This window comes from Eutrigla gurnardus (assembly GCF_963514095.1).
Source record: "Eutrigla gurnardus genome assembly, chromosome: 2".
Classification (NCBI taxonomy): domain Eukaryota; kingdom Metazoa; phylum Chordata; class Actinopteri; order Perciformes; family Triglidae; genus Eutrigla; species Eutrigla gurnardus.
This window is the reverse complement of record NC_139916.1, coordinates 4550809-4575761: the sequence shown is the minus strand read 5'-3', so window position 1 is coordinate 4575761 and position 24953 is coordinate 4550809. Positions and strand designations below refer to the sequence as shown.

Sequence of the window (24953 nt, the reverse complement as noted above, 5' to 3'; positions counted from 1 at the left end):
ACACAAGAAATTACTCACTTTAATGAAGAAACTGTAATTATATTTTCATTGCAGAGTGCGATGGGAAGGGGGGGGGGGTTACAATTACACTGTTACAGTTAACTAGAATGATGCGAGACAGTGTCTATGCAGATAATGTCTTTTGTCATCAGTCCATCAGCATGTTTTTCATTTGTTGCGTTTGCTGTTAAAACCACTGGATTTCCCATGATGCAGCTGTCTTTCATTACACCATTCCACATCTAAAGGTGTGATCACACCAGACACGAAGCACATTTTCAACTTGTGACGACTTGACCGCGAGCTTGTTGTTTTTTTACCGCGGACGGTCTCTGGTCCCTCCACACAGTCTGGTCTGTACCAATCGTAGAGCTATGACATCATCAGGGTTATTTTCCTGCCCTCCGGGGTCAATGCTTTTGTCTTCGCAGGCCGAGTATGGAACCGTGGCGTGTCACATCTCTGTCTTTGATTGTTGCGCTGCACAGGAATGCGTTCCTAGTTTAAAGTGTTGTTTTGTGACAATAAGCGTCTCACACATACATTTATATTGCGATATTATATATTACAGCCAGACTGATACATCAGGAGGTCGATACCATCTATGGTCGACCATATAACATGGTGAGTGGCTTAAGTTTGACCACTGTTGAAGACTGTATGATACGGTTGACTGCTACGGCTAAACAATGACACGTGTGTTTTACGACTACAGGCCCCAGAGTTCTGTTGTAAATCACACGTGTGTTTGGCCACTAGGGGGACGGAAAAAACCTTTCGAGCAGCTATTCTGTCATAAATGCAACAGGCGAGGAAGAAGTGTTGTATTGGGGGAGAAGAAGATGGGAAGATTCATCGCCTCGTGTTGCTTTAATAAAAAGCAGCAAGTCAATAATTGGCTGTTGGCCTTTAATTGGCCTGATTTCATGCTGTGCACAGCACCGTGGAAGGAATCGTTTACCCCAACGGAGGCCGGCGTTGGAGGTGTTTAAAAACAACAACACTGTAGAGTCATCAAATAGCTCGCTCTCTGCAGGTTATTAAAGGGATCCACTGACACAAACTGCAGAACAGAACTGTTTTGTGGGTGCTTTTTTTACCGATCAGTGGCGGCCTGTGATAACCGTGCGTGTCATTTGGCTGCTTCAAAATAAAAGCCTCCCCACGGTTTTACCAGCTCAACACCTTTAGTGTGGCAGCAGCGTGAGAGGATGGGCTTGCATCAGCAGGACATTCATTCCTGTGAATCTCGTGTGCATGTCAAGGTTGTTGTGACTTTATTTGGGGAAGTTAATAGTTCATGTCAGACAGTTAATGTGGGGAACACATTAACATTTCATTTATTTCATTTCCTCATTCGTAATGTTTGCAGAAGATAAGGCACAGGCCACGGGACTTCATTTCCCATCATGCTCTCAGAGCAGAAGAAGAGATTTTGTGATGAGGTTGTAACCCGTCATTACCATGATTTCTTTACTCTCTGAAGGACAGGTCTGATTAAATCCAGAGTCTTGTCTCCCGTCTGGTGCAGGAGTGGAGTATATGGAGAGGTCACGACAGGATGTAAATACATGGAATGGCTTCACAAATGTGGACCATATTAAATGTTTATGATCCGGGGATGAAAAAATGAAAATCTTTCAGGATTACCACTTGATCATCAGCATATTTGTTTGTCTCTGGGACAGACGTGAAACCTGAGCTTCACACAGCTGTTGTCTGGTTCTCGTCTTCACAGCGTCCGTCCTGAACCACAACAGATAACACGCTCTTCTGCCTGATTGCCAGTTGACTGTAAGCTTACCCCGATTAGCTCGGCAACAGAAGCGGTGTGCTAGCAGTTAGCGACTTCACACAGTTATATTTAACTGTGTTTCTGTGTCAGCTCGCCGTTCTGGCCATGATAATGAGAGACGCTTCTTCTACAGCTGCTTTTACATTCAGCCTGTAAAATCAGAACGCTACGCTGACTGTCATCGTTCACCCTGACCACACACACACACATACACACACACACACACACACACACACACACACACACAGCTACAGCCGTGGACCCCGCTGGTTAATGTGTATTGATGAATCAGTCTGCTGCCTCTATGGAGGTCATTGATCGTCCTTCTCATCATTTTACGGAATCGCTGTGTATTTCACGTTGAGAGGACACGCAGCCTCTGAGCAGGAGAGGCAGATGTAAACTTTATTTAAACGAGACCTGGGTTACAAAGAGCCTCACAAAGAGACACATGCAGACCTAAAAATAAACGACTATTTCAGGAACCATGCTAATGAACAGCAGTGTGTTCCGTTAAAAAAGCTCAGGTGATAAGAAGACAGGAGATGATTGCTGTTTTTGTCTCTGTGATGTCACCTTCATTTTTTCTTCATGTGAAGGAGTCGGTACCTTCAGACAAACATCCCGGACTGAGAGTTGAAACTGGCGGATTAAAAATGGATTCAAACAGTCACCGACTGTCATCAGCTCCTCATGAGATGTTCGGGTTTTATGCGGATTTAAAAAACGGTGTGGACGTTTTGTGGCGTTTCTCTCAGATACGTTGCTAAGAGATTCACTGTCAACTCCCCTGGTGACTAAACCCGGAACACGCATCCGGATGCATGCAGGAAAACAGACGCAGGCCTGATGTTTGAGGATTGTTACCATGTCTGACTGGGCCTCATTTCATTAGCCTATACAGGCTTCTATTCATTAATATCAGACTCCTTCCTCCGGGCTTCGGCCTCCTTCGCCATACCCCCCCCCCTTTGACCTGTAATCCAGACTGGAGAGCATCATACATTACATCCTCCAAGCATTGATACAGTAATTGTTTCCCAACCGCTGCACATTCTCAGCCCCGGGGCTATCCATAGCTAACTGGTCCCTACACACACACACACACACACACACACACACACACACACACACACACACACACACACACACACCCAAGGTTAGCTTTAACCCGAGGCCATACAATTCACACTTCTACAGCCCTGGATTAAATGTCTGTCGGGTTTGATTTACAATATTCAACGTTTACCCTTACCAACACAGAGTCAGTGTGGTCTGTGGTGAATTTCGATGCAGGTTGAAGGAAGTCATCACACAGACCGTATGAGAATTATGGGATGTAGCACAATCAGAACTCATATTGGGTATTTTTTCTCCATTAAGATCCCTTAAATATAAATATTCTTTCAGAATAGTGACCAAGATATGTACTGAGCAAATCATCATTCAGGGCTGTGAAGCAGTTCAAGCACACACACACACACACACACACACACACACACACACACACACACACACACACACACACACACACACACAGTCATGGTGTAAGTGGGCTCAGAGGTTTCTCGGCCTGCTGGCATGTCTGATCCCTTCAGGCTTTGTGGTGTGAGAAGTCAGCAACCAATCTGAGATTCAGCTTGAGCATGCGTGACCCGAGTCTCATTCACTGTAACTAACACACACACACACACACACACACACACACACACAGCCTCAGGTCATCCACGTCTCTGCCAGTTCAATTAGAAAGCTCTTCTTGGTGAACAACAAGAGGGAAATAAGACACCAAGACATGCAACGATCTCCAAGTCTCTTTTTTCTCTTTTCGCTCTTGTCTCGTCTCTCGCAGTGAATAAAATATCTATGGAGCAGATCTCAGCCTCTGGAATTCTCTCTCCAGACGTTCCTAAAAACCTGAAAAGGGCTGAGAAATAAAACAGTTTAGCTCTACCCACTTATCCTTGAGTGCCAATCCCAGCTGTGATTAGGCGAGAGGCGGCGTCCGCCTGTCAGTCACAGGGCTCCAGAAATACAAATCTATTACAAATGTAAAATATATGTAAATGGATCCGTTTTTATTTGCCTGAGGATTTGTGTGAAGCTCAGTCACTGCATCATTCTGCGGCACGTGAGCGGTTGTGGATGCGACAACCGCCATCTTTTCTGCACCCGCCTGGTCGTAAGTGAAAGTCGGCGCTCCTCCTCCGGCCAGCAGCCGACATCCGACACCGCGCTGGAGGGAAGGGAGGCACGGGGGAGAACCAGGACCAGTACTAAGTGGGGCACACTGTCAGTCCCTGCTGCAGTCGTATTTGCCTGATGTCACTGATCTGAATACTGTGGGCGGAGTCATGCCAGTCAATGCAACTGATTTTCCTGCGGAGGTGCCGAGCCGCCGCCCGCCTGGTTGTTAAAGTAACTTGAACACCTGCCGCCATTTTCTTCTTCTTCTGTGATGGATCCGGTGCCTCCAATGAACTCTGAACTAATGATCCAAATAATTCAAAACGACTACAACACTCAAGAGTTTTAGTTGGACTCTGAGTTTAAGTATATGTGAAGCTGAAACTGTAATTTGTATTTTTACACCTTTCCTGTAGTCTTTAACAGCCAAAGACAAAGACTCGATTTACTTTATAGGGTTTTTTTGTCAGAAAAGATGCTAAAAGAAATTCAATGTGTAATATTTCATGCAAAATAATGTGTCATATTTCGCTAAGAACAAGCGTTTACATCATCCGAGGTACATAAAGAGGAAATATAGCTGGTAATAAATCTTTTATGGTGCAGAAAACAGAATGTTTTTACATCCTGATGGTTAAGAGTCTCCGAGGATTCAGGAAATACTTTCAGGACAGCTGTTTTGTTAAATGATCGTTCTTTTTTCTTCATGTGATGCTTGAAGGCTAAAAGATACGGCACTCTTGTGTATGTGTGTGTGTGAACATACATGTGCGTGACTCATGTGTCTCCACACGGCATCGCATGCTATCACGGCACTTATCTTCATGCAATTTTAAGTGCAGTGAAAGAGCTTTTTTCCCCCCCAGAAAGGCCAAAGGATAAATCAGAGCCAACGAGACGGGATATTGACAAACGATGCAGAAGATTTCTTTTTAAAGGGAATAGTTAGTGGAATGGCTCTGTTGGGTGGGATATTTGTTGCAGAACTAATTATAGACAGACATATCTGTTAGTCCTCCCAGCTGGGTTTGGACCAGCTAGGGTGGACCGTTAACATGTGTTGCTGCACCATGAATTCAATATAACACTGATCTCACACAAGCTAGAGAGTGAGGAAGAAATCCTGCACCACCTTTTCTCTGACATGTTCTGTACTGACTTTAATAGAAAACCTCTCTTTGACGAAACCACATTTTTTTTGTCATTTGCACCTGCCTGACATTGTGGCATGTTTTTTCTATCAGCTTAAAAGTTGCTAATTGAAACCTCGCTCACCCTCAACGTGTAACGTGTAAGACGCTCCGACTGCAATTAAGTTTTTAATTTAAAGGCAGAGTCGGTGATTCTATTCAGAAACACTTTGTTATATTACTTGAAATCCTCATAACACACCAATAGCCATCAATAAATGAAATGATCTGACATAAAAACATTTAATAAAAATGTCATCTGTGGCCCTGGCAAGACTGTAAAAACCTCATCCAATCAAAAACGTCTGTCAATGCTTACTTCCTGATTGAGCAGCTTTGAGCAGAGGTCTTAACGAAGGGGGCGGGACTTTTTAGATTCGGCGACACGTTCAAAATCAAAAGTTTTACCTCCTCAACCTTTAAGATCAATTCGACACACACAGGCCTCGCTGGTCAATTCACTTCAAAGTGACTAATATCTTCTATCAAAGTTTAAAATTTGAATTCATGTCACAAAACGCCTCAGGAAGTCGACCCATAAACCCTCAGAATAAATCATGTTTTTGGAAACATCTCTCGGTGTGTCAGTCCCACAGTGGCGAAAGAATAAAGCCCTGCTGGTTGATGGAAAAGAATGAAGGCAGAGACGGAACTGATGGATGAACTGATGGATGAACTGATGGATGATATGGGAAACAGGAAGCAGTCACGACGACATGGAGGAGAGGGAGAGAGGGACGAGCCCGTCCTCTGTCTTTGTAGTGGACATCAAACATGCAGTGGACATGAATCCCTGCTGCTGAAGTGTCATCTGTCGGGGGGGGATGAATGGGAGGAGGAGGCTGTGTGCGGTCGGAGATGGAGCTCCGTGTTGGCCGATAAAGCCGTGAATCGGAAGAGACCTCGTTTTGGACCAATGAAGTCGGTTTCCTGCTGGAAGCTGGGATTCATAAACATCTGTGACAGCCGACTGCTCTGCTGTTTGCTGGAACGTCATGACAGAGCTTTAATCTGCCTCCTCCACGGGGACGCTCGCCGCCGCCGCCACATGAAACGCGCCCGCCACAGTCGCAGCATTAAAACAAAGTAGGCTCGTATCGATCTAACCGCCGGCAAAGGTGCTCCTCGCCTCCGTTACTGCCTTCATTTGAGTTTGACGGGAGCTTTCAGCTCCGATCGCGATGATCAAACCAGAACTTTGAACCGAACCACGGCGCGATGAAAGATAGCTGATGATGACTTTGACAAGCGGTGTATTTTTATAATCTCTGTTTGAGTGCAAGCTTGTCATTTTATTCTGTTTCTAAACAACAGAGAAGAGAGAAGTGTGAAATGTATTTATGTACACCGGTGTCTGGTATTTATACTACGGCTTATACTTTTGAATTTAAAAAGCTTTTTCTTTACATCTCTCACAGTTTATATCTTGTCCGTGTGACCCTACTCCTCAGTTAATTTTTTAATTTTCACATATTTACATCGTAAACATTGAGTTTAAGGTCTCTAGTTTCAAGTCTCCTTCAATCCAGCATGATGTTCATTTAGTACATTGTGGTCCATTTAGAGTCCAACAGACCAGGAAGCAGGGGATGCTTTAGGGGGCGGGGCTAACTTGTGATTGACAGGTCGCTACCAATGCAGTTAGCTACTAAGATGACTTTAACACTTTGCTGTAAAGGTGACCTTGAATTATGAATCTAACTTTATTAGCAGCTTCACACCAGAATCCAGATGGATCCAGATCCAGTATGGTTCTGGCTCTGCTGTAGTCCACAAACCAACGATCTCATCCCAGTAAATCTCATCTCACACCAACTTATTATAACTCATCTCTAATCAAATCTCTCTGATCCTAACCTTATTGTCTACCTCGCTTCACCTTATCTCAGATCACGTACGGGGGCGGCTGTGGGGGAAGATTGGTGGTTTGAATCCTGGCTCCTCCAGTCCGCATGCTGAAGTGTCCTTGGGCAAGATACCCGAACCCCAAATTGCCCCTGAAGGCTGTGAATGTGTGTGAATGAGTGAGATTAGATCCAGATGGGCAGGCGGCTCCTCTGAGGTGTAAAGCCCCTTGAGTGGTCGAAAAAAGCCCAGAAACGCTCTTGAAACGCCGGCCCATTTTATCTCACCTCGTCTCCTCTCACCTCGTCTCCTCTCACCTCGTCTCCTCTCACCTCGTTGAAAAGGACCTAAATGGAGCTCATTTAAACCCGTCTCACCTCGCTTCCTCTCCTTCCACATCACCTCGTCTTATTTCATCTCACCTCACGTGACGGCGCCTCACCTATGATCACCTCACCTGCCCCCCCCTCCCATATATAACCTCTCACATCACTTCCTCCACTCTCATCTCGCCTCACTCACATTCAGCTTTAAGTTAAATCACTCTGCCGTTCAGACAACCTCATTAACATTTCATGACATAAGCGATGAGGAAACCGGTACCTCTGCGTGTGCAACGCTTGAGTAATGTTCAAAATGGCAGAAACGAGTACTTTTCAGAAAGGAGAGACGGATCTTTTGAGGTAGAGGGGAGCCCAGTCGGTCTGGGAAGACTCATTAGAGAAGGAATGAGAGGCCATTGTTAAAAAGACGCGAGGGCAGAAACTTGTCAGCGCTGACGTACGGAGTCATCCTTCACCAGGAATCCTGGCGGTGCAGTCTGTTGACATTCAGATCACGTTCCACTGCACATCTCCCAATTCCCACCAAGAATCCACGGCAGCCATGTTGCTGCCCACACAGCCGTGCGGAGGCAAGTCACACGTTTTCAGTTTTATTCAAAGAGAATCGGTTAAACTGGTTCTCACGCAGACGCATCCCCCCCCCCCCCCCCCCCCCCCCTCCTTCTCCCAGAAGCCACTAGGAAATAAACACCGTGTGCTGAATATGAAGTTAACGAGGTCCTGTGGTGACGAGCTCAGCTCCCCCAAAATCCTCCCGTAACGAGGAGGGGGAGATAAACCAGCTTCTGATTATTTTTAATTGATAATAAATAAAGTGCAAATGCCGGTTTGAGATCGTCTTTTTCCTCCAGTTTTAATAAAAGAATCCGAACTAGAAAGCCCCGAAGACAAAGCCCTACACCTCTGCTCCCTTTGTCGGCATTCAGGTCGACTGAGACATCTTTTTTCTTGTTAATCTTCATTACATGGAGAAGCAATGAGCAGTCAGATGTGAGTCACTGCTGGAAAATGACTCAATAACTCAGAGATATTTGTTGGTCTTCAGAGAGCAGAGATGTTTCTGCGGAGGGACAGGAGGAGAAACATCAGACACATTTCTGACTAATTAGCTTGAATCTGGTTTATTAAACTCTAAAGTAAATGATATGAGAGTAGTGTGATGAAACACATCAACGCTGGTGTATTATGACATTTGGGACTAATCTACGTCATGAAATAATAAAATTTAAACACCTTCTGTTCAGACCATATGTAGGCAAGAATACTACAGTACATATTCCATGTTCAGACAACACACACCAGTGGTTCCCAGTCTGGGGGTCTGGGTCCCACACAAGGGGCCACTAGTTAAACCTGAAGGTCAGACAGGAAATGGAACCCACTGATAGAAGTTATTCTCTTTTTTGTGAATTGAGTTATTTGAGCTCATGCATCTAAAAGTTACCCAAAAAAAAAACTTCCCATCCGTGTGGCTTCACCTGAACGCACCATTGGTCTGACCTTTTTTAGTCATTTCTTTTTGACTGGATCTCCAGAGTGAAAGGAGGGAAATTACCAATAAGAAAATATACCATTTCTGTGGGTGGAACATATCTGTGTTGGTGATTCGACCAAATGAATACTGCATACGGAAATACTGCAGTCTTTCATGGCAACAAAACTAGGTCATGTTGCAAAACTACTGTTTATGGAGCTCTGTAGAAATCTTTTCATAACTATCGTGCACCTTCTGCCTTCAGTGCGTGTTGCGGGCTGATCGCACCAGAAAGGTTCAGGACACGAGGCTTTTATTGTGAAACTCTCGAGTTTGTCTTTGAATTTCTACTTTTTGTTTATGAATAAAAGAAGCAGTGTCTTTATTCCCGTGTATTGAGGTGATTGTTAATGTCTTGTGTCCGTCCGTGTCTGCAGGTCTGTCTGGTAACCCCGTTGACTTGGAGAAACGTCACACGGCGTTCGGTAAGAACTTCATCCCCCCCAAGAAGGCAAAAACCTTCCTGCAGCTGGTGTGGGAGGCTCTGCAGGACGTCACGCTCATTATTTTGGAAATCGCCGCCATCATCTCGCTGGGCCTGTCCTTCTACCATCCACCAGGGGGCGACAGTGAAGGTCAGTACAGTTGGGTCACATTCCTGCTATTTTATGATATATTAAATTGTATTTTTGTGTGTATATTTGGCGGTTTCAGTAACCTGAGAGGTATTTGTATTCTACAATTAAAACACATTAAGCTGAATTAAAGCTGATCCCGATGTTTATAGAATTAAAATCACTCTTGGGTATTAAACAACATAATAAATCATTTTCAGTATTTCTCCCACTTATACCTTCATGTTGACGGAATTAATCAAATGTGAAATTTCCATTTGTCAATTTTTATCTTTGCATCTTATATATGAATAATATAATATGAAATGAAACATCAATTTACATTAACCTTTATTTATTTATTCTTCAAGTTATTGGTTTTGTTTTAATTTAGTTATTTTATGAATTCCTTTCATTCTGTATTTGTTTATTTAATTTCATATTATTATTTTTAATCGTTTTACCTATGAGCATTATCATTTGACCTGAGCCTCTTTCCTATATTAAAAAAAAAATGTTCATGGTAAAATAAACACCAGGCTTGGAACTTGTACAGCTTTGCGGAGCTGCTCTGCCTGATTGATGTGTTTACTTGCTGAAAATTCAACATGCCCTCGTCCCTTGGCAGCATGTGGCGAGGCTGCAAGTGGTGTGGAGGACGAGGGGGAGGCCCAGGCTGGTTGGATCGAGGGCGCTGCCATCCTGTTCTCGGTCATCATCGTGGTCCTGGTCACGGCCTTCAACGATTGGTCCAAGGAGAAGCAGTTCCGCGGGCTGCAGAGTCGCATCGAGCAAGAACAAAAGTTTACCGTCATTCGCAAAGGCCAGGTCATCCAGATCCCCGTGGCCGAGATCGTGGTCGGAGACATCGCTCAGATCAAATACGGTACGAGACGGCCAGGCTGAAACATCCAACCTGTGATGTCAGTGGCTGCATCACAGGTTTAAAGAGGGACTATAGGGATTATTCTTACATTCATGAAGGATATTTTTAAGTTTTATAAAAATCCCTCAGGCTGTTCCACTCTGAATCAGGCACGGAAACGTTCACAAAGCACTTCTTGATGAACGAGGCTTCGTGAACAGGAGTCATGTAGAAACAGGAGAGGACCTTCCCCAATGCTGAAAGCCGGCAGATTGATTTCAAAATATTTTACAGTAGAGTCTGATTTTAGCATTAACAGGAGAGCCAAACAGAATGTTTGTGTGTGTTGAATATAATGTTTTTGGTCGGCCTTCATCACAGTATGAGAGGAGCCAAAAGCAGAAATGTGCTGTTTGGATAAACAAATGAAATGCACCCTCTGACCTCTGCGCCTGCAGGAGACCTGCTGCCCGCTGACGGGATCCTGATCCAGGGCAACGACCTGAAGATTGATGAGAGCTCCCTCACCGGAGAATCCGATCAGGTCCGAAAGTCTATGGAGAAGGACCCCATGCTGCTGTCCGGTGAGTGCCTGCTCGGTCTCATACTTTGTTTAAGTGATTCTGTTTGATGCTTCTCTGGAAGGAAAGTCCTCTGATGCAGGATGTGGAATCACGTAATTAATCAATATGCATTATATCCATATCAGACCAGACCAGCTGTCAGGATAAGTGATATTTTGTATAGCAACCTTTCATTGAAGTAAGTGCTTTAGAGGAAACTGACAAGCTAATAATAAGTAAAACGATGTGAGACTAATGCGTATGGGGGAAAAAGAGATATCAAGTCACTTAAAGATATTAACGCTGTTAGAATGTTTATTGTTATTTTAAAATCACTTCAGGCCCTTTCCCACTGGACAAAAAGCCCACTCACACCCACTAGCATCTGGCTGTGAGGTGATGGAAACATGACACTCGGGTGGATGTGCTCATTTCCTCCCCCTTTTCCAGCACAATAATATGTGTTGTAACGTGTGTTGAAGTGAACAGAAAATCAATAAAATCAATAAGGATTTGGACATTTATTGTCATTTCTTAATATACAAAAGATGCAATTAATAAGCTTTCCTCAAAGCCACCATACTCAAGTCAAACAGTAATTGAAAGAGACGGCTGGAAAAAAAACCCCACATATTGACTGTTTGTATCTCTGTAATGTAGCTTGTTCAATGTTTACGGATCAGTCTTGGTGCTGAAATATGGGAAAAGTGTTACATTCAGACATTGGATCTAACTTAACAGCTTTATGTTCACTGAAGGAGTGGCTATCTGTTATTTGATTAGTAATTTGCTTGGATGCATCAGTCAGAATCTTTAAGTGGGTGTCTCATGTCAAAAGTATGATATGTGGCAACCCGGGTTCCCCTAGCTGAGCCTAGAACCGATAACTAATGTTTATAACTTATGCTTGTTGAAATGTAAAATGTTTTGTGATATTCAGGCATTTACATATAAAAGGAGCAACAGTTGTCTTCAGAAGATTCATCCACATAAAGCGGTGTGTCATCAGCATAGAAAGATATGCAATGTTTCTTGACACCACCACAAAGAGGTTACATACTGTAAGATGAAAAAGCAGTGGGCCTAAGATTGATCTTTGGGAATTGGCCATGTTGATAATATCAGCAGACTTTAACACTAACAACCAACAACAACAGTTAGGGTCTTTTACCACAAAGATGCTGCCGCTGAAGAAACGATGAACTGACTAAAATCATGAAGAAATGGCCGTAACACATTTCAAGTTGTGACTCCTCTCTCATTGAATCTGCCCTCAGGGACCCACGTAATGGAGGGATCAGGCAGGATGGTGGTGTCAGCCGTCGGCCTCAACTCTCAAACGGGCATCATCTTTACCCTCCTGGGCGCCGGCGAGCACGACGAAGAGAAGAAGGTCAAGAAAAGTAAGACATGAGACACGTCTCAACAAACACGACTCATGTTAAAGTGTTGAAGGTCATACGAGGACACTGAGTGTGTGAAGTGTTGGGAGGACAGAAAGACAACCATCATCGTGTCAGCTTCTCAATATTTCTACTCTACTGTTTGAACAGTGCAGATTGGAAATATTTGCACGTTCTTTTTTTTTTTTTATCAACTGGTGTTGATTTGAAGTTTCTCCTGTCGTCCTTCGCTGACTCTGTCGGCAGGTAGAGTTCATCCAGTCTGAGCTGATATCAGCAGAGCTGTTTGAAGGGTCCAACTATTATATTTTAACATTAGCCAGCTTCAATCTGATCACTGGAGCGTCATCGGTGAGTAAATGAGACCACGGCTGAGTTCACCTGTAGTGATCATATCTGCACAACTCACGGGAGATTTAAGTGCCAGAAGGGATCGGTACAGCAGTACCTCTAATTGGCTCTTCACTCAACTCCTCCCCTAAACGGTTATTATCCAATCATAGCTCAGCAACCGTAACAAGGTAAGGCAGGCCTGTTGGAGATGGGATTTCTACTGTGTTAGTGGAGTTGTAGTAAGAGATGACTGGCGAACAGGCTTGTGGTCAAGACTGGGGCTCAAAGAAATACATCTGATCATATTTATTTTCTCGTTAAGCTGTATTATAACAATGGCGATAAACAGCTCTTCCTTGCCTTTAGTTAGTTATTACAATTTGTACAGTATGTGACCATTAAATTCTTATTTAATGTGTTTTACATTTTAAACCAATCAGTTTGATACAAAAACAAAGTCAACTGGAGACGGAAGTTTATAGTTTTCTAGTAACTCATAGATTTTGTTGTTTCAGTAAAAATGAGAGGCTGCTTTTGTTTACTTTACTTGTTTATGTTTTTATAATATTTTTAATGACTTTAATGGTTAATCTGCCATTGTTATTCATATAAACTGATTAATTGCTAGATGGGAAGCTTGACAGCGATCATTTCCGATTTGTTTTGTACACTTGGAAATGAATTGTGCATTTTAGTCACTCTACACTTTGAAATAAGTTTCCACGAAGATGTTAAAAAAGGACAAAATAATCCACCAAAATACAAAAACAAACCCGTTTGATTGGTCACCTGAGTAAACGCTACGTGGTGGTCTCATTTACTCACGGCAGATTACGACCACCATACCGAGGTATTGATTTGACAGTGATGTAATGTTGGTTAAAAACGTGCGACACGTACCCTCCTCTGTTTACACACAGTTGCTTTTTGAAGTGGAACCCTTCAAAAAGTCCAGATGATCCTCGTACTATCACAGAGCAGTTTGATGTAAACCAACAGGCTTCTGCAGTCGGTCTCTATTGCTTTTGATTTGCTTGTGATCACGCTAACCCCCTTTTACTCATGTCTTTTTCCTTAGTTTTGTTTTTGTCTGATCATTTGTTTTATTGGCTAAAGTTTGAGTTTGTCAGGCATTCATTGTGAACTGGCTGAATGCACCAGCTCAGCAGAGAGAGACACTCAGGGTCACATTTGGATTCTTAAAAACCAAACCAGTAATGGATTTCTAATGAGGAGAACCACAAGACAAGTTTTCAGATTCAACTGAATTAAACTGAAACAAACAAAACATTTATATCAGCATTATCAGCCGTGTGGCTTGTGAGGGTCCTCATACATATAATATATTCTGCAACCTTAATCTATAATCTCATTTTAAACCTGAACCCTCAGAAAGCCTTTGGAAAAAGTGAGGACAGAAGAAAATGCCCCCGCTTCCCTAAAGTGTCTTCATTCTCCACAACTGTCCTCACCAAGTGTGATACTTTAATTGGTCCTCAGAAAGATAGAAGTACAGCATCACACACACACACACAGACACACACACACACACACACACACACACACACACACACACACACACACACTAGTGTGTGTCTCTTGGGTCTCTGATAACAGCAGACTTTGCTGTCACACATGGTTGCATCAACCCGCTGAACACACACAAATACACATTTAAACACACACACATTCATGTTTTCACGTACATTCACACCCACTGGTTATCTTACACACACACACACACACACACACACACACACACACGCACACACACACACACACACACACACACACACACACACACACACACACACACACACACACACTTGCAGCAGTTCAGTTTTTGTCATCAATCACAAACCACGAGCTGAATAACAAAGAGCTGTGTGTGTGTGTGTGTGTGTGTGTGTGTGTGTGTGTGTGTGTGTGTGTGTGTGTGTGTGTGTGTGTGTGTGTGTGTGTGTGTGTGTGTGTGTGTGTTCATGTTAGATTTGACCTTGCCAAACCTCCTTTCACAATTAAAGTACAGAGCTCCATATTAGGGCAACAGGAAGTTAATGCCCCTGAGGAGGAAATCATCCCTGACCTGCACCTGTCAGAATATCTGATCAACACACGGCACTTGATGAGGATCAATACCAGATATAAAGATTCACATGTCGGTGTGCAAACAGACGTAACGATCAGAGATGTGATAACTGCAGTGAAGGAAGTAAACCCTCAACAAGGAAACACAAGCTGAGCCACTGTTCACATTGTTTGAACCAATCAGCTTCAAACGTGTAATAATCCCGTTCAGAATTATTGAATAAAACCCAACTTCAACGAATGAATGAAATCACTGCCCTTTATTAAAAAGGTGGACGGGAGAGAGAGGAACGGAAATTAAACTCCAGACTGGAACCAGGACGTTGTGATTTATGGTTGGTCGTCACCTTAAAGCAATAATTCATCCAAACACATGATGACCTGTTCCAGTCTTCATCTCTCCAGATGTTCTATATGTCTATAACACCATTCTAATAATGGACGTTCCTGGGAGCACAGAGAGCCTCGGGAGGCGAATACTACAAAACCTTTCTATTGTTTTTGGGTGAACTATTGCTTTAATCTTTGTGCCACCATAGTGAGACTAAAACTAAGACTGTTAACTCCTAACTTCCAACCAGTGGCTGTTGAGAATGTCGTCATAAAGCGCTGCAGGGATGATGTATGTTTGTAGGAAGATGGCATCACACTGGTCTCTGGCCATTTTTCCATGAGAAAATATCAAACAAACCACTTTTGTCATTTTTTTTTTAAGCGTAACAAAAAGCAAACGTTAGGCTATAAAGGAACTACACCACGGTCACATGACTTCCTGTCACCGTGTCCACTAAAGGTGGATGAAGTGGGATATTTACTGACATGTATTTATGTCATAGAACCAAAAATGTTGAAATCTCATACGCTTACAGACCTTATTTTAGACCTCTAACCAAAAACCTGTTCACTTTGAGACAAGGGAACCGCAAGTACTAACTAATATACGGCTTTTAGCACTCTATTGTTGCAGGTGTTTGGTCCAAGTTAAAATTGCCCAAATCTTACAAGTCATCTTCTTGCCACCGTGAAGGTCTGTTCAAAATGTCATGTCAATCGATCCATTAGTTGTTGAGATATTTTTTCAGTTCAAACCAACAAATGTGATTTAGTATAATGTGACTGTGTTTACATGGATCGTTTAACCAGAAAGAACGGTATAGAATAAATATGGATGAGTTATGAAGATAAAAATATGGACTGCAGTGATGACGGAACACAAACATACCATATAAATACTAAGCAGGCATGTATAAGTCCGACGTACATGAACACAATCAAATCAATAATGGTTTCATCCGTTATAGTTTAACATTCAGTTGAATTTATTTTTCATCTTAAATCGATCAGCTACGCTGTCAAATGTCATTGGTTCTCCACCGCAGGAAGTGGAGCGTGTCTCTCTCCTCTGATTGGTCCATTCCTGCCCACAACACACACACGACACACACACACCTGTGGGTTTCTATCAGTTTAAACTTTGTGTTCTCCCTCAGTTTGATTTGATCTTATTTTTCTTTTGAGCCATCTTATCAGCATTCCGCCCTCTCTCTCTGTCCGAACAGGTAAAAAACAAGGACCCCCCGAAAATCGCAACAAAGGTAACCCCTCCATTCATCCATCTGTCCCTCTCTGTCCCTCCATCCTCCCTGTTACTCACCCCTCCTCACCCTCCACCCAGCGGCAGGAGGGGAGTGTCCAGTCCATCTCTCTCTCTCTCTCTCTCTCTCTCTCTCTCTCTCTCTCTCTGCTGTATAAAGGGGGACGTTCTCTCGCCTTGCTTTACCTGTAAAAGGGTGCAACTCTCAACCTTCAAGTCTTTGACAGCCAATCACAGCGCCCGCATTAGTCATGGTTCCTGTTCTCGGGTGACTGTGGGATCGTATTTGTGCCTTGAATTCTGGGAGCGTGTTAACATTTATTACATTTTGAGTTATTTCTTCATTTGGTTTGAGAAAACAAAAATATGTTTTACTTAATAAGTGCATATGTTTAATATTGTATTAAAGCATCATAAGTATTGAAGTTAAATACTATATTTAGTTTTCGGACACAATCCTCTGTTTATTCCTATTTAAATGCATCAGTAATCACTGATGACCAGGTGCAGTGATTACATTATGTGTCCAAATTATCCAAATGAAATTAATTCAGCCATAACATGCGTTTGGCGCTATAAAAGACAAGACATTTGCAAATTATTCCAACTTTATGAGTTCACTCTGTAGATGATTATAATGCTTCAGCTGTGTCATGTTAGCTACTGCTTATACCTGCCAAGATAATTAGGTTACAAGCTAATGAAATACATATTAACTTCCATGACATCATTTAATAAACATGTGGATGGTGAGAACCTTATTACAACTCATTTATCATTGTGTACTTATGTTAACATTATAGATATTCAACACAAATTATAGACATTTTGTTTTCACAAATTAAATGATTCTTTGTTGTAATCTTCAAAATCAGAGGGATTTTCCTGCAAAACAGTTTCTGAGTATTGAGACACAAATATGGCTCCACCGGTGAGGGTCGCCCTCACACGTCTGACCTCTAAGCGTGTCGAAACGTCGAACATGTAAGGGAATCGGCGGCTGTTTGTGTCGATGACGTCATCGCTCCAACCTCCAAACCCGTCCAGCCAACCGTCCTCACCGTCCCGTGTGATCCAACACATGTCCAACTTCCTCTGCAAGCTGTCTCCACACACACACACGCACACACACACACACACACACACGCACACACACACACACACACACACACGCACACACACACACGCACAGCTCCCCTCCTCCCTCCTCCCGTGGTTTGAGCATCTGCTGTGGACAGAATGCTTCTTGATGCACACGCACACACACACACACACACACACACACACACACACACACACACACTCCTTGCTCTTGGAGGCTCATCACACATTTGCATGCAGAAATAATTTGCAGAGCTGCAGTCACAGATGACCTCCACTCAAAACACACAGATCTGCAGAAACACCTTCAGTGGCATGGACGACGACGTTGTAGTGTTTAGTGGTGGAAGAAGTATTCAGATACTTTTACTTAGGTAAAAGTACTAATACCACACTGTGAAAATACTCCAATGAAAGAACAAGTCTTCCCGACCTTCCTTAAGTAAAAGTATTTAAATATTATTTGCGGAGGTAGATTTCAGTGTGAAAAGTACAATGTTCCCTGTCCCCTATGTATGTAATTAATATATATTTTACTATATATGATGTATACATTAATGTGGTGCATTTTACTGCTGTGGATTATTTTTTATTTTCACTCCTTTATATACTGATGAGTAGCTTAATCTACAGCTATAGTTTGTAGGGTCGCTGTCCTCTGAGAAACGCGTATCCCTATAAACAGTCAACTTTTCAAAAGCTCAGAAAAAACCCGGCCCTGCCTCTTTAGGCTCCGCGTTTTAAGTTTCTGTACGGTTTTAGTTTCTTTAGGGTTACAGTAGGTTGTTGATGTTTACTTTGGATCTGCTGGATGTAGAAGTAGGCAGCTGATTGTACCAGGCGGCAACATACGGTTCTGAAAAGTGAAGCCAAAGCTGAAGTGCCTTAAACTTGCATTCTCTCTGCTGGCCATCAGGGGGCGACTCCTCTGGTTGTAAAAAGAAGTCTCATTGCATTGATTGACCCTACTTCTCAGTGGTGCCGCTCTGCCGGTTTAGTTCATCAGATCCACCCGTCACTCCTCCGTTGTCCAAATATGGTCACGTCTGTAGTCCACAAACGGTGGACGGGTGGGTGACGTCAGGACGACTACATCCACTTCATATAGACAGTTATGAGGCTTATGGTGGACTTCTTCTGCCAGACCTTCTACTGGCAATAAAAAAACAAAGAATGAATGCAGCAGTTTTTTCCATCACTGTTAAGCTACAATCACTTCCTGCAGACGGTTTACTATAAAAGTCGACTTGGAAAAGGGAATATTCAACTTTTCATTGACAATTAACCCGCCAATAACGCTTTCCGTAAGCCCAATTTGACATCTCAGAATTGCTTGTTCGTTCAAAATATACCTAAAAGATATTTTGTTTACTATCACAGAAGACAAAAGCAACGAATCCTCACGCACAAGAAGCTGGAACAAGCTTGAAATATGATTAAAACAAGTAATCATTCATCAAAATACTTGCCAGTTAATTTTCTGTAGATGAGCTGGTTGATAAATCAGCTAATCTTTAAGGCTGTTGGGGAAATTATGTCTTTTGAGGCTTTTAAAGGGAAGCATCTGTGCAGGAAATTACACAACAGCGATTGAGGAAAAAATAACTGAATGAAAACAGTATTAGTGTGTAAATGATTGAGTGCAGCGGCCTGATGAAATGACTCCTGTTGTACTGAAGTGTTTGTATCGACAACAAATTACAGTCGGAGCAAATCCTAAAGCAGCTCCTTAAAATGAATTCAATCAGTGACTTTCACCACACGTCACTGTTTTCATCCGCTCCGTCGTCTCTGCTTTGCCTTGTTGGGTTGTTTTTTAATCTTGAGATTACTGTCAAATTAGCATCAATGAAACTTCCTGCAGATGTTTCATATTAAAAGCATACCAGGGCTTGTGGGTATTTGAGCTGCTTTTAATGTGAAACATCTGTGCAGGAGGTGTTGAGTTTTGCCGACGGCGAAGAAAAAAAACCCAAAAATGAAGGGTTTTGAGAACCATTAGAGGATATAAAACGTTCCCCCGCCACGCATAATTCCCGGTCTCGCGATGACTCTGTGCTGAGAAGCGAACCAAGCGGCGGCGTGATGTTTTGTGGCTGCAGCGAGGCCGTCAGTGTGTGTGGGAGTTGCACCCTTGCAGTATTAGTGGGCTTTGGGCTGTCGTCTGTTCCGTTTGTGTATCCTCGGTTTCTTTTTCTTTTCGCCTTTTGATTCCCATCATCTCTCTCACTGTTGCCTCCTTGCAGGGTGTTGCTCAGGACTTCATGTTGTCTTGTAATCACTGTTTGACTCTCTCCCTCTTCTCTGTTATTTTTCTGTCTTGCTGACGTCTCCTGCAGCCTCCACAGCTCTGCAGCCTCCTCTACCTCCTCCTGTCTATCTCTGTCGTGGTTCTGCATCGCTGTCGTTTTTCTTTTTTTTTTCTTCTGGGGTGATCCTTTGAGTTCGTCCTCTGTTTGTTGACTTGCTTTTTTTTCTGATTGTCAGACACTCCCCCGCCCCCACCCACCCCCACCCCTCTGCCCGCCGTGCGCTCTCCCATGGTTCAGTGCTGCGCCTGTTTCCAGTTCTGTGGTTGGTCAGTGGGTCTCAGTCCTGTTCATGTGAAGCTGTGTCAGTTAGTTCTATGTTGTGGCTTGTCTTCAGAGTGGAACATGTGCATAAAGCTCCACAGCTTCCTGGTTTGACACCGACTCATCCCCACATGCAGCAAATGTCACGTTGAGGTCATGCTGGCTTTAAACAACTTCCCCTTTTAACACAAAAAAAAAGAAAAGGGGGAACTTCTGACGAAACTCGATGCCGTGACAGTGAAAGAACAAAAAAAAACACATATTCCTACATGTTAAAGATACACATGCTGGGAGGAAATGTCATGGGTACCCCTGTTTACGAGGAAGTGCATGACTTTTGCATAAAGTTTACATAAAAGTCACCAAAAGAGTAAAAAGCTCACGAGCTTCGAGTCAGAAATCAGCCGACAAACACAGAAATGTAGCACTCAAGCCGGATCCAGGCATTAATCACTAGAACGACCACATCCGCTAAATGGGAGTTACATCACGAAAGAATCAGTTCATAATGCATCAGCTTTATTACATCAGTCCCATTAAAAACAATCACATACACTCAGTGGCCTCTTTATAAGGTGTACCTGTCCACTTCAATGCAGTCAACATCAAGTTTTTATGACACCTATAATGTTCAGGGTTTTTGTTGTTGTTGTTGTTGTTGTCATGTTTTATCATGGAGGTCATAGTATATTGGTATCTTCCTCTTAAACTATGACTTTAACTTTTTTAACTCAACTTAATGGCAGACTATTATTTGTGTAGCACCTTTCAACAACAAGAGGAATTCAATGAGCTTAACATGATAAATAAAAGCATTAAGACAAGGTCGAAAGACACAAAATAGGGTTTAAATGAATTAAAACAAAGTCAAATAATAAAAGAACAATGGAAGAATAAAAACATAGTCTCTAACCCGGAAAATACATCAACACATAAAAAATCCAGATCACGTTCCTCCCACGATACCGTGAAAATCAGCTTTTCTCGCAGTGTTCCCACCTTCACACTATAAACAATGCAGCACAATAGGCTTCTTCCACATCTCTGTATCTGTGCATTAATTAAACAACAGGCTAAATCCTTCAGTGCAACACGTTCTGCAGTGTTCCTCCATGAGGACCAATCAGCCACTTTAAAGAAGAAAAAAAAAAACTTTTTAATTTCAACCATCTGCTGAAAACTCACTGGAGAAAGAAGAGTGTATTGTTTCCACTGCCAAACAGTCCAGAAGATATTATTATTATTATTTATTTTTGAAGCTTTTGGATGCTTCCAGTGAACGTTTCTCCAGCAGAAACCTCCCCCCAAAAAAACAAATAGATCTGATCCCAACAGGCTTCATTACTTTGTATATAGGTAATAAAAATGGGGCACCGGGTCACTTTATTTGAATTTCATGAAACTCCCCAGGTGAGATGTTTTGCTCCTGAAGTTCCATCTCGTCTCATCGGTCATCCAGGAATCTAAACCTGCTTTATGTCCATGCTCTGTCGGTATTGTTGGTTCCAGAAGTGATGTTGACCTCGTTATCAGCGGTGACTCTCCACCAGGGTTCAATAACGGATAACACAGTTAGCTGATGGATCGGAACATTTCCAGCATTTAGCGTCGATCAATCGTGCCGAGCTTCAGTCGGCGTTGTCGGCTCGCTTGTTCACGAAGGACGAACGCGACAACAGCAGCGTGTCAGATCAATGCAGATGTGCTCTGTTTTACGCTCACGTTTCTTTGGTGTGGAAATATGACAAACGGCCGTGGGTTGAGGGAAGCGCAGAGAGATCAAACAGATCAGAGAAAAAAAGCTCCACGTTGGCGTACTACAGTCCAAACAGGAGCCCGGCTGATGAAGTCAAATTGCAAATACACAGTTTGTTTATGCAAATGAGGAGCGAAGCCGCCGAGCACCAGACTCCATAAACTCTCGTTCCAAACTGTGATGTGAAACAAACACAGTGTGTGTGATTGACAGCCCCCTCCCCCCCCCCCCTCCTGTCTGTTGTATCTGCTGTTCTCTGTTCTGTCTGCTGCTCCTCATTATGAACTGCTGCTCCCAACTCGTCTCTCTGAAAGCCACCTGGACCTTTTTTCATGAATGTTGTTTGATCGTGAATTGATGAAAATGCTGCTCTTTGCATCGAGCCAAAGGGTCGCCATGTTAATAAAGATGTTAAAGTTGATAAAGAGTCAGAGGTCATCTTCTGATCTCTGAGAGAGAAAAAAGAAGTCGCCCGGTCGTTTTCAGCTTTCCTCTCCGACTGAACCTGTAACGTTTTCTCTGCCTCTCTACCCTTCATCCCCTGACCCCTCCTGAACCCCGCTCCCTCCTCCTCCTTTTTCTTTTGCAATTTCTTATTATTTGTTGATTTAACTCATTCACCTTTTGTCAACCTGTCCTGCCTTCCTTCCCTCATCCTCTGCTCCCGATCCCGACCATGTTGAAAACTCTCTCATCCTCCTTCATCTTCACCTCTTCTTCATCACAAACCCTTTCCTGACATCTCTTAAACCTCCTCCTCCTCATCTCTCTTTACTCACCACCACCCTCCATCTTCCTCCTCCTCCTCCTCTTTTTACCCCCTTGACCACCTCCTTATCATCCCCTCCACCCCTCCCCCTCCCAGCCAAAACCCAGGACGGCATCGCCCTGGAGATCCAGCCGCTGAAGAGCGAGGATGCCACCGAGTCGGAGGAGAAGGAGGAGAAAGAGGAGGCCAAACCAGTGAAGAAGGTCAACGTGACCAAGAAGGAGAAGTCAGTCCTGCAGGGCAAGCTGACCAAACTGGCTGTTCAGATCGGGAAGGCTGGTGAGGAGTGCACACACACACACACACACACACACACACACACACACACACACACACACACACACACACACACACACACACACACACACACAGACACACGCACACATACACTGCAAAAATGGAATTTCAAGAAAGTAAAAAAAGCCTTGTATCAAGAAAATAAGTCTTATTTTTTGTCCAAAAAGAATATTAATCTTGTCAAGCAAGTTTTGTATTAGAAAAAATATCTCATTTTAAGAAAAGTATGCCTTACTTTTTCTTGATAAGATATTCCAGCTAATTTTGAGCTAGAATGAACCAGAAAAAGAGTATAAAAATTTTTACGATCAAACCCAGCGGGGCACCAAGATTATTTGCCTTATTTTAAGAGTAAGACCATTTGCACAACATCTCAATTCAAGAATGCCATGAAACAAGGACAAAAGTTTTTATTATTAATATTTTCATTTTCATTACAGGACAGTTGCTTGGTGAGATTGAAAACCATATGGGATATTATGCTGCAAACCAGCTGCAACATGATGTTTAGTTGCTATGCTGCTACAATAACTGATGTATTATTATTTTGATAGTGAGGTTCAAATCAAAACTGGCTTTTCAATCTGTTTGATTATGATGGATCTGGAATGCAGAAGTGCCCTTTTTTTTTTGGATGTTGAATTGAGCAATTGTATTGCAAAGTTAATAAAAAAAATTAACTGGGGCGGTCGGTGGCGCAGTGGATAAGGCAGCCGCCCCATGTACGGAGGCTCAGCCGGTGGCGCAGTGGATAAGGCAGCCGCCCCATGTATCAGGTATCAGCCTCGACGCGGAGATCAGTGGTTCGACTCCCGGCCCGGCAATCTCCTTCGTGCATGTCTTCCCCCTCTATCTCCCCTTTCCACACTGTCTCTCTCATAATAAAAATAAAAAAGGCTTGCATGGCACTCCAGCCATAAAAAAAAAAAAAAAAAAAAGAAAGAAAAAGCTGAGAAAGTTTTGGTATCTTGATTTAAGACATCACTTTTATATTTGTTATGCTGTTTTAAGAAATTATGTCTTATTTTAACTACTTTTATGCTCATTATCAATCCCAGATTAAGGTGTAATTTCTTAAATTAGTAAAGAGACTTAAATTCTAATTTTGAGTAATTTAATCTTGAATTAGTGTTTTTTTCATTGCTTGTTTTAGAAGAATTTGGATTAGTTTAAGATTTTCTGTCTAGTTTAAAGTCTCATTTTAGTCTTTCGGAGCTAAGAAATTTGGGCTTATTTTAAGAATTGCTTGTCAAGCAAAAAAAGCTTACCCCATTGGCAGATTTTTTTGCTCGATACAAGATAATTTGATTGAATATGAGAATATTTTACTTCTTTCTAGAAGGGCTGTTTTTGCAGTGCGTTGTTGTCCATTGAATTTGCATAAAATGCAAATTTGGCTTCTCAATGGCACATTAGAAAACACAAAGCTTATTTTAAAATGTAAGATGCGTAATAAAGTGGCCGTATTAATAGTGATGAGCAGATGTAACTCTGTGATACTCAGCAATCACAAATAGATAATTGGTGATTTGGATGCATGGACACGAATTTAGCTTTTTTTCCCCCTCTTGCCACTCTTTCACAAATACACATGTATTTGTGCTGGAAGTATTTTTCAGGTTCCCTAACCGTCTTTCTCAATATTTAATGCATCAGCTCTGACACAAATGAATGCGTTTCATTTGTGTGTCCGCCATGAAAAAGGATGCGTATTGCTTATTATAATGCATTTAGCCACACTTAGCTGTAAAGTTGAACCTTGAATTATGAAACAAACTTTGTTAGCAGTTTCACACCAGAAACCACATGGATCCAGATCCAGTAAGGGTGCCGCTCTGCTGCTTGTGTTTATCAAATCCACCCGTCGCTCCTCCACAGTCCAAATATGGTCACTTCCTCACCGGTTGCAAAAAAAAACAAATCGAAGGTCTAAACCCAGGAAGGATGGGTGATAACATGTTATTTAACGAGATACAATATGTAAACAGCTTTGGATTGCTATAGGCTAGCAGTTCCCCCTGTTTCCAGTGTTTTTGCTAAGCTAGGCTAACCTGGGCCCAGGCTCTACTGGATGCACAGAGATGTACCTGATTCCCGTCTTCTTCATCTGGAAGACGAAGAACAAGAGCGTTTCCAGAAACGTGGGACTGATCTTTTAAAAG

The 24953-nt window shown here is 42.7% G+C and overlaps 1 protein-coding gene across 4 annotated transcripts in view; it reads left to right on the top strand.

Moving 5' to 3' along the window:
• The window catches only part of LOC311019839 (plasma membrane calcium-transporting ATPase 1-like), a 77170-nt gene that overhangs the window by 31878 nt on the left and 20339 nt on the right, over window positions 1-24953 (top strand). For 3 of the 4 annotated variants that reach the window (XM_084019452.1, XM_084019449.1, XM_084019450.1), the window contains 6 exons: window positions 9273-9470; window positions 10078-10335; window positions 10773-10898; window positions 12155-12280; window positions 16261-16296; window positions 22591-22773. In XM_084019452.1, the coding sequence (XP_083875578.1) occupies window positions 9273-9470; window positions 10078-10335; window positions 10773-10898; window positions 12155-12280; window positions 16261-16296; window positions 22591-22773 (927 nt within the window). The remainder of the gene's footprint in view (window positions 1-9272; window positions 9471-10077; window positions 10336-10772; window positions 10899-12154; window positions 12281-16260; window positions 16297-22590; window positions 22774-24953) is intronic. The other variant, XM_084019451.1, reaches the window with a different exon arrangement.